This window comes from Marmota marmota, unplaced genomic scaffold, assembly GCF_001458135.2.
Source record: "Marmota marmota marmota unplaced genomic scaffold, marMar, whole genome shotgun sequence".
NCBI classification, from domain to species: Eukaryota; Metazoa; Chordata; class Mammalia; order Rodentia; family Sciuridae; genus Marmota; species Marmota marmota.
Genome location: NW_026000196.1, coordinates 18,057,138 through 18,072,667, shown reverse-complemented (window position 1 = coordinate 18,072,667; position 15,530 = coordinate 18,057,138). Strand labels below are relative to the sequence as shown.

Sequence of the window (15,530 nt, the reverse complement as noted above, 5' to 3'; positions counted from 1 at the left end):
TAGCACTGGTCTCCCAGCTCCAGGACTGGACTTCCACCATCCTGGGCTGAAATCTCTCTCTGCCACTTGAGCTGGGAAATCAGTCAACACTTGTGCTATAGACTGGAGCATGTCCTCCAAAGGCATATGTGGAAGCTCCGACCCACAATGGGATGGAGTTTGGAGATGGGTTTTTGGGAAGCAATTAGGTTTAGATAAGGTCATCAGGATCCTAGGATGGAATTAAAATTTTTATAAGAGCTGGAAGACAGTCCAGAGTCTCTGTCTTTCTCCCCCAACCCTCTTCACCATATGAGTACAGAGTGAGGAGGTGGCTGTTTGCAAGTCAAGAAGAGACACCTGATTCACCAGAACCTGCCATGCTAGAACCCCAACCTCAGATGTCCAGCCTCCAGAATGGTGAGAAAATAAATGTGTGTGGTGTAAGTGATCCAGGCCATGTATTTTGTTATGGTAGCCTGAGCTACTAAGACACCCTGAAAGGCTTGGTTTCCTCATGCCCAGAAAAGAGAACTGCAGCCCATATCTTATCTTTGTAACCTATCTAGGGCGTGCTCAGCATGCAGTAGATGGCTACCAGCATCCCTGGACTCCAAACAGGAAACAGGGCTTCAGGACACCGGCATGGCACACACATGAAATGAGAAACAGGCACTGTTCACCTGCGGATTTTTCAGCCATGGTCATCTCTGGCATTCCAACAGGGCACTGAAGGGTAAAGCCCATGACGAGGCGATTCCTCCACTTGGTGGAGCAGGGACCCCGCCTACCCCTCTGGTCTCAGTACACCATCTCTCTTGGCCAGCACCCACCTGCCTCAGTTCCTGAACGCTGGCGGCCTCTGGTGGTGAAAAAGGAAATACGCTTTGTTTTAAGTCCATCTTCATTTCTGTGGGAGGAGGGTACAGGAAGAATCAAAATTTAAGGATGGCGAAACAAACCCATTAATATCTTGGTTGAGACTATATACTGGTCCATGGAGAAGGCAGGAAATTCTGGCAGCAGGTGTCTAGGCTCCTTGCAGCTAATGTACAGACATGGAGCTCAAGGGCTTTTGGGAAAGGTGTTTAGAAAGGATGATCTAACCCCAGCATGACTAGCGGTTTCCATTCTCGGTCTTTTCCATGAAGGCAGGTGTGAGTGTTTGTGTGCTGAGCCTGGCACATTCCAGGGGCTGTACATTACGCGCCCCACTCCCTGCCCGGGGTCTATGTTCTGTTGAGATGCTGAAGAAGTGACCTTCAGCAAGTGACCCAGAAGGCTGCTCTCCAGGGCCCAAAGAGCAGGCTAAGTTCACCCCCCACTTTTTACCTTTTACTGGAAAGTGTTGGGGTGGTTACATTTCTTCACCCAGTAAACACAGTGGTCAGCAAAGGCCTTTGTCTTTTGGATTACAATTGAGGTTGAAGTGAGAGACAAGCTTGTCTAGGAAATGGAGTTGCTGTTACGAGCTGAATTGTGTCCTCTGGAATTCATATGTTGGAGTCCTAACCCTAAAAACTTTACAACATGACTGGATTTGGAGATGAAGGTTGAACATCCCTCATCCAAAAGTCTGAAATCCAAATTGCTCCAAAATTCTAACTCGGTGAGCGCTAACATGCTGTCCCAAGTGGAAAATTCCACACCTGACTTCATATGATGGGTTGAAGTCAAAACATAGGCATGCTAAAGACTTTGGAAAGATTGCCCTCAGATGATGTGTATAAGAAACATAAATGAATTTTGTAATTCAACTTGGGTTACCCCTCAGGCATCTCATTATGTAAATGCAAATATTCCAAGTCTGAAAAACATCCAGAATCTGAAAGACCCAATGATTTTGAATAAAGGATATTCAAAATGTAGGATCTTTAAAGAGGCAAGAATGCTAAAACAAGTTTATTAGGATGGGGTCCTATGATCCAAAATGGCTCATAGATTTGGATACTGACACACAGAAGGAAGACCATCTGCGAACCTAGGGACAAGATGGCATCTATATGCCAAGGAGAGAGGCACAGGGAGAAACCAACCCTGGCACCTTGAGCTTGGACTTCCATGTTCCAGCACTGCGAACAACTCACTGTGTGGTTTAAGGCCCAGGCCTGTGGTATGGCAGCCCTAACGGATGGACACAGGCGCCATCCCTGGGTTTGCTTAACGGTAGCCACATACACCTTTAGGGGTGTAGAGAGCCCCTGCTTACTTGCCAAGTTGGTTTCTGGAGAGGTCTAGAGTTTTGAGTTGTCTGCAAGTCCACTTCTCTTGAGGTGGAAGTGCTACCAGCTGGTTTCCCTGCAACCTCAGGAACATGAGGGCCTGAGAGAGAATGGGCGAGAGATAAGCAAAGATGGGGGTCAAATACAAAATGGGAGGGTAGTCCAAGGAGAAAAGCCAAGTCAGTTCTCCCACAAAACTCAGCCAAATGGCTGTAGCCACTTTTACAAGGATCCCAACTATACAGGGCTGGAGAGTCTCTGAAAACTCATGAAATTATATCAAACAGAGAAGATGAAACAACGTATGCATGGAAGAGCTTCCTTGGAAATCAGTGAGATCAACTGTCACAGAATGAAAGGAGTCCAAGCACCTTCCAGGGTTAAGGATTTCTAAGAGTCACCATAAGTGGTGGACCTCTCCTTGGAGGAGTGCCTAGCCTGAAGCACACAGGATCACCTCTGGGGAAGCAGCATGGTGCTGAGCACCCTGGGCCTCCATGCTGGACTTTGGGAGTGCTGTAGGTTGGATCTGGAATGATTCCTACAGGTTCATGTGTTAAAGGATCGGACTCAAGTCCATGTGCCATTGTGAGGCAGTGGAGCTCTTACAGGGTAGGCCTGGGCTGGGATTGCAGCTCAGTGGTAAAGCACTTGCCTAGCACATGTGAGGCATGGGGTTCAATCCTCAGCACCACATAAAAATAAATAAAATAATGGCACTGTGTCCATCTATAACTAAAAATATTAAAAAAAAACAAAACAGAGGTAGGGCCTACAAGGGAGGTCTTCTGGTCACTGAGGGTGTGTCCTTGGAGAGGATAGTGGGACCCTACCTCCTTCTTCTTTTTCTTCCTTTTGAGTATCAACCACGAGGAGAGTGGCTTTGCCCCACCACAAGCTCCCTCACGCAATGTGCCACCTCACTACGGGCTCCAAAGCAAAAGGGCCAACCAATTATGCACTGGAACCTCAAAAACTGTGAGTCCAAAGAAACCTTTTTTCATTACAAGTTGGTTATCTCCAATATTTGTTCCAGTAATGGAAAGCTAACACAGGGAAACAACCCCATCCTCCCGCGACCCTAGCACAGCTGTACCCATGGACGCGTTCTCCCCACCTTCCCATCTTTGCTCCTGACCATGTGTATTTTTGATAGCTAAACTTTTCCTTCACTTTCCCCCGCCTGATTTGTCTCAGGAAAATCACATAGATTTCACTGTAAGCTGGCGTGATTTTTCTCACCAAAGCTGAAAACGAGAAAGTGCTATTAGACTTACATCAAGCTGAAAAAGTCCCAGGGGAACTTCTTTCAGTGCATTTTCTGAAAAATCCACATCCTTGAGGTGATTTTTCCAAAAGATAGCCATTTTGTCTGGCAGGGATTCCAGGGCATTTTTGGATGCTTTACAACATTTCTAGGAGTTTGATGAGAAAGAAAACGAATATTAATTAGCTTTCTCAATGCAATGGGGCCTATAAGACGGCTTCCAAATTTGATGTTAAAAACAAGACCATTATAATAGGGCTCTGTAATAAATGCGGAGCAGTGTGGGGAACGAGGCTATGAACTCTCCTTGCCCTCACTGTCCTGCCCTTGCTCCAAGGAAGGGATGGGAACGGCAGCGTTTCCTGGGGAGACGAAGGTGGCTCACAGTCCTTCTCCTTCATTTCAGAACATCCGGCCCATTGTCCATGGAAATAATGGAACAATTCAGAACCATGCTCTCGAGAGAAGCTGTTTTCCCACACACATATGGTCAGACTAGAAATGTTAATGCGAGTGATGGAGAATTTCCTGGTTTAAAACCAATAGTACCAAAGCACAAATATTCTTTATGCCACTCCATGTTCCATTTGTTTTAACAAGAAAAATTCCCCAGAAACAAAAACACCATTCAGTTGGCAGCGTGGTGAATGTAGATTGTTTCTTGGTCTTATTTTATAGTGGTTGCAAGAGAACTGAACCTCCCTTTGTGGGCAGAACTATCCTCCTCTGCCAGGATGCAAGCTGCTGCTCTGGAAAGCTCTGGGGGTGTCACTGTGCAGCTTTGACACCCAGAGCCAAGAGGGCTGCCTTACAGGTGAGCTGCTGGCCTGAGACACTTTGGCTTGCTGCAATGCTAAGTGTCAGCATCACTCAGCTACAACATGCTGGCGACAGTCCTCATACCCACGGTGGCCACCAAGAAGATGAAGTGAGAGAACGAACTCTCTGTGAGGCTCCCATGACATGCAGAGTTGACTGTGGCTTTCACGATTTTTGCTGGGATACTAACCAAAGGGCAGGCCCAGGGCTCTGGAAATGCCTTCAGGTTGTTTCTGGAGACATTCAGACAACTGAGTGACTTGAAAGAGTGCAGGAAAAGGGCGGGGAGCTCTGTCAATTTATTGTCAGACAGATCGAGTTCCTGTAGCTTCCGAAGACCAATCCAGTTAGTGGCTAGAGGGGAAGAAAAAGCATGAGTTGGTTAAAAATATCCCTGTCAGGAAAAAAAAATGACTTAATTATATCAGGTCACTGATGATAAAACATACCACTTTCTTCTTCAAACAATTTCTCTAAGTAATTTTTGGAAGCTGTCAGTTTTTGAAGTCTTGAGAGGTGCAAGAACCCGGGTGGGAGGTGGGACAACTTGTTGCTGGAAATGTCAATTTCAAGCAGCCTGTGGTTGGGGAAGAAAAAGTCAAGGCAGAAGAAGAAAGAACAAAACACCACTTTACATATTTCTCCAGAAACAAGGTGTACTTTTTTCTTTTTCTCCTTGCACATGGTTAGAGAGCATGCTGGAAAGGTAGTGCACATGAGTAACTGTTACCAGCCTTGGCATAAAGGAAAATCAAATCTTTCCTTTATGAACCTTAGTCCTGCTGACTAACAGGGATTAAAACCTTTCCCAGGCATTGACAGCAAAGTGAGCTGGTGTCCTGACAGCTGAAGACCACGGAGCAGGGCTTTTAATCTTTTGGACCCTTGCAGAGCCATCCATCTGCCCATCTTAAGGACTTTGCTGCATGGCCCTGGCTCTTTAAATTTGTGATGTTCAAAGCTCACGTGTGAGGTCCATATGCCGACTCCAAGCTCTTTCCAACATCCTTTTCTCTTACTTTAGAGACTCAGCTTTGGCACACAGCTTAAATCTGAGGTCTTGCAGGTAGGTATCCTAAAGGAATTAATTAAGTGTAAACCTTCCCCTTTCCATGCAACCTCAGGAGAAAGGCTCAGCCTTCTCCAAGGCCTCCAGACAGTGACCCACACTGTCCATTTGATGTTAAAGTCCTATGGTTTTGACCCTTTCTCTGAGGTCCTTTCCACTTTCTCTGGGAGGAGTGAAATCATCCACTAGTTCAGGAAGCTTCTGCCCATCATCCTGTGCAGGATCGAGATGCCTGTCTTGGTCAAGCAGTTCTGTGCAGCCTTGAGTGAGCTGTATACCTTGAGCCAGATCACCTCTCTAGACCTTTCTGTGTTCACCTGCACAGGGGCCGGGAACTTGTTCCCTTGTGCCCTATAGCTTGTATAACCATAGCTACAACCTCCTGCTCTCATTTTAGACAGAGTTTCTGTTTTCAAAACCACAAAATACAACCAGGGAGCCCCTGCAGGAGGACAGTGGTGACAACCAGCGCGCACCTGGAACAGATGATTTCATCTGATGACTGCACGCCAGGCAGCTCTCCCAGGTGGTTGTCTGAGAGATTCAGCTTCCTGAGGTTGATGAGTCCCCAGGGAATGACTGAGGGGAGGGAAGCCAGGCAGTTGGCAGAAAGATCGAGCTCCGTGATCTGGCAAGAGATGTCTATGAGCCAGTCGAGATCCACCCAGGGCAACCTAAGATGGGACCACTTCACACGAAGTGCCTGGTGTTAGAGAAAAAGGAAGAGCACAGTCAAGTGGTGAGACCAGGACCAATGCAGGTGTGGAATGAAGCAGGATTCCTTCAAGGGCGAGTCTGTGTGCCCATCCCAGACACAGTCCTGAGATGCTGGGACTATGTCCATCTTGTCTCCCAGTACCTGCCATGGTGGCCAGCACCAGAGGCATATCTGTTCTGATCCGCACCTGCAACCTACAGGTAGTTGCATGGTTACATCAACTCACTCTCCAGCCTCCAGGGGGCGCCAGTGGACTCAGAGCCAACCCTTAAGGGGCTGGTCCCAGTCAGGGCAGAAGCATGGCAGGAATTGTGTGCAAAGGAGGCCACCGAGGCATTAGAGGAGCCTCTCCCAGATTGGATATGCAGGTTAAGGACCCCAACCTGGCTTTCTGAGTCCTTTCAGGGCTCTCTTTCCCAAGATTAGGGCAGCTGTCTTCTGCAGCCACCCTCACTGTGCCAGACCACGTTGCATGCTTTGTGGACTGACTGCTTCCAAAGTGAGAGACTGAATATACAAATGATCCGTGGTGACACCATATATGAAAACAGAACTCTGACCCAAATCCACAGGAACCTGCCCAGGAAACCAACCTCTGTAGCTATAATAAATAGCCCAGAAAGCTAGCCGGCTGCAAGTCAGATACGCAGATATGCCAGTCTGGTGAACTAAACAATAATTTCTATGATAATTAGTCCAGAATGGCTAAGACTTTATCAATAAATGATAACTTCCCTAATTTTTTTTCCTGCTTTGGACTTACAACCAATCAGAAAAACTAAAATATGCTCCCTAACCAATCCTACAGTATGTCCTGCTTCTTGTGAGCAGCCTCAGCCTTTCAAGGAATAGGCACCCCCCACTCCCACCAGCCACATAGGAGAGACCTGCCCTTTGTTGCTTTCCTATTCCTCTCCTACTTTAAGACTGCCACATGCAAGTGGCAGAGACGGATACCCTGAATGTGGTCAGCCCAGAGTGAAGGCTTTCCTCATTTGGTTGGTGTTGAGAGCCACAGCCCAAGGGGCCCCAGCAAACTTCCAGCTGCCAGCAAACTTCCAGCTGCCGGCTGATGATTGGCTCACAGCGGCCCCAGCAACATCTAGCTGATTGGCTCCGCGGCCCCAGCAACATCTAGCTGATTGGCTCCTCTGCGGTGATGCTCATTGGGCTGTTTCCCTGCCCTCTCAGACCACGGAGCTGCTCATTGGGGGACTTTTTTGGCTCCGCCCACATGACCCAGCCAATCGGCCTCAAGAGCAGGAGGATTGGGGGAGGTGGGGAGAAGCTTGTGTGGGAGAGAGAGGCTTGTGGAAAGCCGGTGGTGGCAGTTGAGGCTCTGAGGATTTTTCCTGAGAGGCTGTTTTGTTTGGCGTGTGTGGTTCTAAAAATAAAGTTAGTTTCTTTTGACAAGTGGCTTCTGATTGTGCCCAGCCAGACTGCGGCAGGTTGGTCTTCGTTTATTTCCATAAGAGGAAGTCAGGAAGTCCAGTGGTTTGCTGGTGCGGGGTGGCAAAAGGGATCTGGTTAAACACATATGAGCAGACTTTTCCTTTTTGATTATCAAAGAATTTGGGGCTCAATTAGGTCTCTGAGGAGAGGAAATCTGCTTTTTGGCTTGCTTCTCCAAAGCAACTGGAAATCCGTAACGGAAAATTAAAGGAGCAGAAATATAAACAAAAATTAGTGCTTTGCAAATGGGAAATTTAAGAACCCGCAGGGACTGTGGGAAAAGTACCAATGATGTGGGATAAATTGGCTTTCAAAATCTGGCAGCAGCAGAGGTGTTCTTAGATGGCCACTAGATGGCGGTGTGTACTTGTCTTTATGGCAGCCAAATCCGGAAAGGCTCTATCCATACATACTCCTTCAAGCTCTGGTCTGAACCAAAGGAATGATCAGGCTCCAGTCCCGGCCCCCCAACCCCGTCCCCCAGTCTTTCTTCCCTTTTATGTTAAGTTTGAAAAAAATTTAAAAACTATATTCACGAATTGTTAATATATTGTCACATTTGCTTTTTCTCTTCTCTACAAACACATCCACACCCACACACACACCTTACTGCTTGCTGAATCATTTGTAAGGAAACAATACACCATAACACTTCACCCCTAAATCTTCAGCACGTTATTTATGAAGAACAATGATATTTTAGTATATGAGCATATAATTTTCAAGAAACATCACACCAATATTATCAAGACAATAGTTCATGTTCGAATATTCTCAGTTATCCAAGAAATGTTTTCTATAACTACTTGTGTCCTGATCCTGGGTCCCATCAAGAACCACACACTGTATTTACTTGTCATGTCCCATTATTTTTCTTCAATCTGGAAGAGTTCTCATGCCTTTTTGACATTGTTATTGCCATTTTCCAAGCCATTCCAGTTGTCTTTATAGAATAATGGCCTAATCCGAATTTACTCAATTGTTTTCTTCATTTAGATGAAGCACTTTGGAGACAATGTTGAGTCCTTCCCACTGACTCCCACCAGGGGGCAGTAGATGTCATGTGATTTTACTATTGTTGCCAAGTTGGATTCCCTGGTTAAGATGGTATCTGTCCATTCTTTCATTTTACCTTTTGTGATTAACATACAATCTGTGATTCTCTGACACTATGTGAATACTCTTGCTCCTACATCATTGCACCCAGTGGATTTAATATTGTCACTCTTGCTCTGAATCAATTAATACAATGGTGGTTGCAAAGCTGTGATTTTTTTTTCCCCTAAATGATGTCTGTTTCTACCTTTATTGCTTGGCATTCTTCTGTGCACAAGAGTATTCCCCCATCACATTTAAATGTCATTCTTGACTCATAGATCCCTTTAAAAAAAATTCAAAGCATCATGATCATTATTTCTTTTGATGTCTAAGTTGTCCCCAATTTTCCAGAGGGAGTCCCATCTAGGTGGCTTTTGTGTTCCTTTAACATAGCCCTATCAGTTTCTGGGTGCTTCCTTACTCCCAAGCAAAATGACTTGTTCTAGTTTCTTATGCTGTCCAAGTCCAATGCCTGGAACCAGTCCTGATTCCCTTTAGTGGAAAATGGAATTGAGAAACCAAGATCTGGGTGTTAGGTGTGCTTGTCACTGCTGGAGTGACACTGCTTCTCAGCCCATTGATCTGACACAGCTCTACATTTACCATGAGTGCGTTCTGATGCCCAATTCAAACTCAGCACATTGTGTTCTTCTTAACCTTTCATTAATTCCTAACTGCACCACCCTTTACTTTGGTATTGTTGGTTTTAATCTATTAAATAAGTGGTTTGGGTCAGATGATGTCCAAGTCACTTTTGGACCCAGGGTATTTTCTGGCTGCTGGTCTGCAAAGCACTGTGGGCTCCCCTCACTGGGGAGTCTTGGGGTAAGCCTGTGATCAACGCAGCAACAGGCTGAGAGGAAGGTCACCAGGCAGTCTTTGCAAAGCCAAGTCAAAGAAAGCCTTCTACAGGGCCTCGCTGTCTCCATCCTGAGCTCACAGAGACATACCTAGGTCCTGGGAGTTGGGGCCAGACAGCTGGACGCCAAACCAAGGTGTCCAGATTGCATTCCAACTTCTTCCACTCCCTCTGTATGGCCATGGTGATTGTTACACATCAAACAATTTGGACACAAACTTAAAACAGCAACCAAATGCAAGATGAAAAGGAGGTTTCAAAACCAACCAGGAAACTGGTTTTTGTTTTTAACTTTGACAACAGATTTTAGGTGTCTGTGGAAAGTCTTACAAATAAAAATTTGCAAGACAATGAGAATAAACAAAACAACAGGAAAGAATTTGAATGTTACTGTGACATGAGCTAAATGTGACACAGATGAACTAGACATCCTTGGGAGACAAGTACCGAGGTTGCTCTGTGTACCACGCTACAGTGGTAACCTCCTTACATCTCCATGTCTCCTGACCTGGAGGTCCAGCCTTGAACTGCATAAGGAGCAGGGCTCAACCTCGGTTTGCTTAACTAACTTCATGAGATCTGCGCAGCTTGCAGGGGGAGGTGGAGACTTTCTCAGGCTTCATCCAGCTCAACTTCTCCTATATTAATTCCCCCACTGAATCTGTGCTGCACTAACTCAAACCATAGGCCATCTTCCCTGCCCTGACAGGCGGCCTAGCCAATCAGAACCTGGATGAACACACCTCCCATGCCCTGGACTTCCTTTATGGCTCCACGTGACGTACACCATGCAACAGACACTAAAATGTTTGGGTACAGAGTGAGCACACAGCCCCCAAGACCTGCAGGCCCTCCTTTCTATATAGCTCTAATAAGATCATTCATCTTAAAATATCAACTAGATTATCTTAAAATGTCTTCTAAAATTCCTCCAACTGCTCTCCCACCCTAGCTTTGCCTTCAGCAGAAGATCCTCATGCCTCCAGGATCTTCCCCTAACCCATGTTTCCGACTTCCATTCTCATCCTCTTACTCTACAACCTCTCTCCGCCTGCCCAGAGCAGTAGTTGTCCTACATTCCTGCTGTTTGCGGGACTAATTTGTTCTAGGTGAAAGAAGTGGAGCAGAGGAATCAAGGCTGAAGAGAATAGACAATCAAAGCGCAGACACGGCTTTCCTGGAAAGGAACCACAGGGCTCAGAAAGTGGGTCCAACCCTGGCATTCACAGGGTGGGAGTGAGGGGTAAGAGGATGTGGACTCACTATGGGTAACTGTCCCAGGGTGCCCAAGGGCTGCCAGGTCCTCTGGGGCTCCAGGTGTTCCCCCTAGGATAGCGTTGTCATGGTGACAGAAAGTGTGGAGATGAGAAGGCTGCATGAGAAATACAAGGTTGGCTGGGCCTGGAGCCAAGAAAAATCTTGAAAACACTCCTAAGAGCTTGCCTCCTTTAGATGGTGGGTGTCCTAAAGTCAGCAAGGGCTCCAAGATTCCACGGGCAGGGTTGATCTGTTAACTGTTAAGTGTTAACTGTCCTGCTAGGCTGTGGGGTGGGAATAAAGCTGCAGCACCACAGACAGAACCAAACCCAGAGAGGTTAGGGTCCAGAGGGAAAGAGGTATGCACATGCACACCTGTGCATGGTGTGCCTCTCGGGCTGCCCTAGCTCAAGGTTCCTTGATCTTCATGGACTCATATGAGTACACAGTAGGTGGGGGACCACCCAGCTAAAGAAGAATGCTTCATGGAAACCTTCCATGCTTCTTTGGGGTGACCATCCTATCAGAAGAAAATCACCAAGAAGAATGAATGGCCATGTGTACTACTGACTTCCTTAGACACTGGAGAGAGGAGGAGGCAGAGGCTGCTGCCAGGTTCTAGAGTTCCTTTTAGGTCCTACCCCAGCTAGGTTTCTTCGTGACCGACATCTGATAAACTCAAGTGCAGAGAGAGAGGTGGGAAAAGGCAGAAGAGGTTTGAAAACATGACAACACTCTTGGGAGAGTCACACAGCAAAATGGTATCTGGGTTAGACAGAGGTGGACAGACACGTAAGGCTTCCACCGGGTCTTGGGTTGGTTTGGGAACTCTGGATTACACAATGCATTGTCTATCTGGTGCACAGGCATCCCAGGGTGCTTAAATGTTCACAAAGTGCCACAAAGAAAGGAGAGAGAATGTCCAATTAAAATGATGTCCACGCACTTGACACAGAAACAGGCCCAGCAAGCCCTGAAGTGCTCATTGCTTATTTGTGTTTAGTCCAGGCATAACAACAATAAACAAGCGTCTGGGGAAGCGCGGCCAGCCATTGCATAATCCAGTCCATGAAGGCTGAACTGCAAAATCAAAGACAGCTGGCTGCAGACTCCCACCAACTCAACGGTCAGCCACACCCACCCCTGCGTAAACAGACGGAAAATGTGTTCTTGTTTGTCTTCCAGCCTGAGCCCTTTAAATGGCAGGCTAAATAAGAGGAAGTACCACTCTCCCCAGAAGGCCCAGAATCATGACTTAGAAAGCTTGTCTTCTGGGCTGGGGATGTGGCTCAAGCGGTAGCGCGCTCGCCTGGCATGCGTGCGGCCCGGGTTCGATCCTCAGCACCACATACAAACAAAGATGTTGTGTCCGCCGAGAACTAAAAAAAAAATAAATATTAAAAAAAAAAAAAAAAAAAAGAAAGCTTGTCTTCTTAGGCCTTGGTAGTGACTGGGATGGTTTCAAGAGGATTAGATGTGTTTAAGGGCCATGGGTTCCCTACAGAGTGATGCACAAGGATGGTCTCCATGGAGCCTGCTGTCCAGGGAAGCGATTATCTATCCTGACACAAGGCTTCTGGAAGTCACTGGACACACATGGTACTGGCCACCATGACATCTTTTAAGTTTCGATGTCAGTTAAACCCTACTGGTGAAAGAAAAAAGGGCTCATCGAGAGGCTGGAGTCCACAATGCTTTTAAGCCTGGTTTTGAAGCTCTAGAGATTCAGGTTGACTCAGAAAAAGATTCTTGGCTCCTGGCACAGCCAGGTGTGCCTCTGCCTGATTTTGTGTTGACTTTCACGCCTTAGCAGGTCTCTGCCGACCCCATAAGGCAGAACTCATAGCTCTTCTTGCTCTGTTCCCAGCTCATTGTTCCTGTTGGTTGGTCTGTGCTAGATATCTGTAGGTAATTGGGTCAGGTCGTCCCCACTGGAGACTGAAAGTCCCTCGAAAAAGATGTCCATTCAATTAAGACACACATGTTAAAATGGCAGGAATACACGGAATGTTCTATGATTTATTTTTCAATCCTTGGTTCATACAAACTCAAGTTTTGGAGGTAAGCAAAGATTCCTGCAATGATGGTGGAAGACACTGTCCCCTTGTTGAGCCAGCCAGTAAGACAAGAGCCATTTTTATAGAACTAGCGAGCAGCTGGAAAAGGTGCTCAATCTACTGGTCTAATTTAAAAGGAATCAACTCTCTTAAAGGCCAGAGGAACAAATCAAAGATACCCCCAAAATAAAGAAGCTCAGAGCAGCAGACCCAGTGACTCTGGGCCCCAGATGGTGACACGTGAAGACTTGTGCCAAGTCAACTGAGCAAGGTCAATGACAGAAGAGAAAAAAATGATGGCTGAAGAAGGGGGTCGGTGCACTTGTGCTGACAGGTTGGGGTAAATTTCAAGCCCACCAGCAGGGAACCCAGATCATCAGGAGTGGCTCTGAGTGAGAGGGATCCACCTGATAGAGAATGAGCCATGCAGGGACAGCAGCTCTGTCCCCACCTCCTTGTGTATGCCAAGGCTCCAACAGAACCAGAGTAGGCTGTGCCTTGACCTTGACCCCAGATAAAATCCTCAGTGAAGTCTTCTAAATACCTACTTCTCAAGTCTCTGTATCTGGTGGAAACAGGCTGTTAAGGTGAGGGAGGACATTGACAAAGATGGAAAGGACATGGAAACTTGACTGCTGTTGACCTAGCACATGTGGCTGCCCATGGAGGGTGAATCCAGGCTACGTGCAATGGTTGCAAGGTTAGGGCGATGGATTGAATGTGTCCCTCCAAAAAGATATGCTGAAGTCCTCCCACGCCTCATACCTCAGAGAGTTATTAATTAGAATTAGGGTCTCTACAGAGGCAATCAAGTTAAAATGAGGTTATTAGGGTGAGCCCTCCTCCAGGGCGACTGGTGTCCTTATGAGAAGATGACATGAAGACACACAGGGAGAATGTGGCCATGTGACAGGAACGATGCATCTACTAGCCAAGGAACTCGGCATTGCTGGCCAATGCCAGAAGCTGGGAAGTGCGGCAGGACTCCCCCCTCAGAGTCCTGGAAGGAGCCAACACTGCCCAGACCTTGATTTTGAATTCCGGCCTTCAGAAATTCGAGAGAAACAATTTCTGCTGCTTCCAGCCACACAGGTTTTGGCCTTTGGTTATGGCAGCTCTGGGAAACTCACACACATGGTGACACATGAAAGGAGGTGGGGAGGAGGAGTCAAGAACTGAGATTCCCAGGACATCCCACCAACAGAGCCCGCCGATGGAGACGGGAAAAGAAAGTACCAGATTCCTGAAAATCTGCAGGGCTGCCTGCTGAGAGAGTAGGTTAGAAACATACCACTGAAAGGCAGAGAAAATGATAGTAAAATCAATTAGGGGAGAACCTGTGAGGACCCTGTGGTGTAAAAGCAGAACTTCAGAAAGGTCTTGAGAAGAAGAACCACAGAGAAGAGGGAAGGGAGAGATGAGGAAAGGGAGCAGATATCCTTCTAATCTCAGAAGGGTTTCAGTTAATTAAATGACTGCAGGAGAGACAAAAATGAAACCAGTCCTGGCCCAAGAGCATGTTTGCTAAAAATGTTGTAAATATCAGAATTAGCACTGGTTAGCTGCCAATATACTGTAAAACAAACAAACAAAGGAAACATTGCCATGGAAGCTCAATAAATGAGAAATGTTAAACACAAAAACAACTTACAAGACTAACTTCTGATTATACATTAAGTAATAAACACAGCAATCTATGCCTGTAAGCATTCTGTGATGGATAATTTTAGGTGTTAAAAATATTTTAAAAATCCATATAGGTGGAAAAGCATTATTTCTGGTGTTCCACCTCCTATCCCCCACCCTGTGGTTCTGGGGGCTGAACTCAGGGCCTCACACATGCTAGTCAAGTGTTCTACCACTGAGTTACATCCCAACTCTTTTTAAATTTTATTTTGAGGCAGGGTTTTGATCTTGCTTTTGATCTTCCTGCTTCAGCCTCCTCAGTAGTTGGAACTGCAAGTGTGTACCACTCACCATGTGCAGCTGCATTCTTTCTTGTTGGGTCTGTAAGTTGGTGGGCTAACTGGTGGAAGATCCCATCTCAGCATGGGAAGGTACAATCCCATCAGCAAGGGGCCCAGATAGAACATGAAAGTAGGGAAAGGTGACTTTCTTCCTCTCTCCTGGAGCTGGGATGCTCTTCTCCTACCCTTGGATACCAGAACTCTATCTTCTCTAGCCATCAGACTCTAGAACTTACAGCAATAGTCCCTGGTTTCTTAGGCTATCAGACTTGACCTGAGCCAATTTATCAGCATCCCATGGTCTCCAGCTTGCAGATGGCCTGTAGGGGGAATTCTCATCATCCACAATTGCATGATTCAGTTCCTCTAATAAATCCCCTCTCATGCATCCATCCTACTGGTTCTCTCTCCCTCTCTGAAGAACCCTGTTTAAACCAGGTACATTTGAGACCAGACTCTGTAGGTGAGCAGTTTGGAAGCTGAGCTAGGATCGGATGGTAACACCCTCTTGGCAACTCCTTTAGGTGTGTGAAAAGCACATTTTCACCCTGACTCTAAGCTTGACAGTAACCCTTTAAAGTTGGTGTACTTTTTCACAAAAAACTCAAGAGAGGTGACCTGTTCAAAGGCCATAGGATCAGGATGGCAATCTGGATGCCTGGTGCTTGATCTATTTCCCTTCTACTGTGCCCCTATGTTCACCAATCATGGGAAAGCTGACGAAGCAATTCAAAGGCACTAGGAGAGAAAAACCAAGGCAGTGCAA

At 46.5% G+C, this 15,530-nt stretch overlaps 1 protein-coding gene across 3 annotated transcripts in view; it reads right to left on the bottom strand.

Moving 5' to 3' along the window:
* The window catches only part of Lrrk1 (leucine rich repeat kinase 1), a 161,970-nt gene that overhangs the window by 48,216 nt on the left and 98,224 nt on the right, over positions 1 to 15,530 (bottom strand). For all 3 annotated transcript variants that reach the window (XM_015493131.2, XM_048790365.1, XM_048790366.1), the window contains 6 exons: positions 5,833 to 6,059; positions 4,737 to 4,864; positions 4,478 to 4,641; positions 3,479 to 3,616; positions 2,189 to 2,301; positions 813 to 889 (listed from right to left, as the gene is read on the bottom strand). In XM_015493131.2, the coding sequence (XP_015348617.1) occupies positions 813 to 889; positions 2,189 to 2,301; positions 3,479 to 3,616; positions 4,478 to 4,641; positions 4,737 to 4,864; positions 5,833 to 6,059 (847 nt within the window). The remainder of the gene's footprint in view (positions 1 to 812; positions 890 to 2,188; positions 2,302 to 3,478; positions 3,617 to 4,477; positions 4,642 to 4,736; positions 4,865 to 5,832; positions 6,060 to 15,530) is intronic.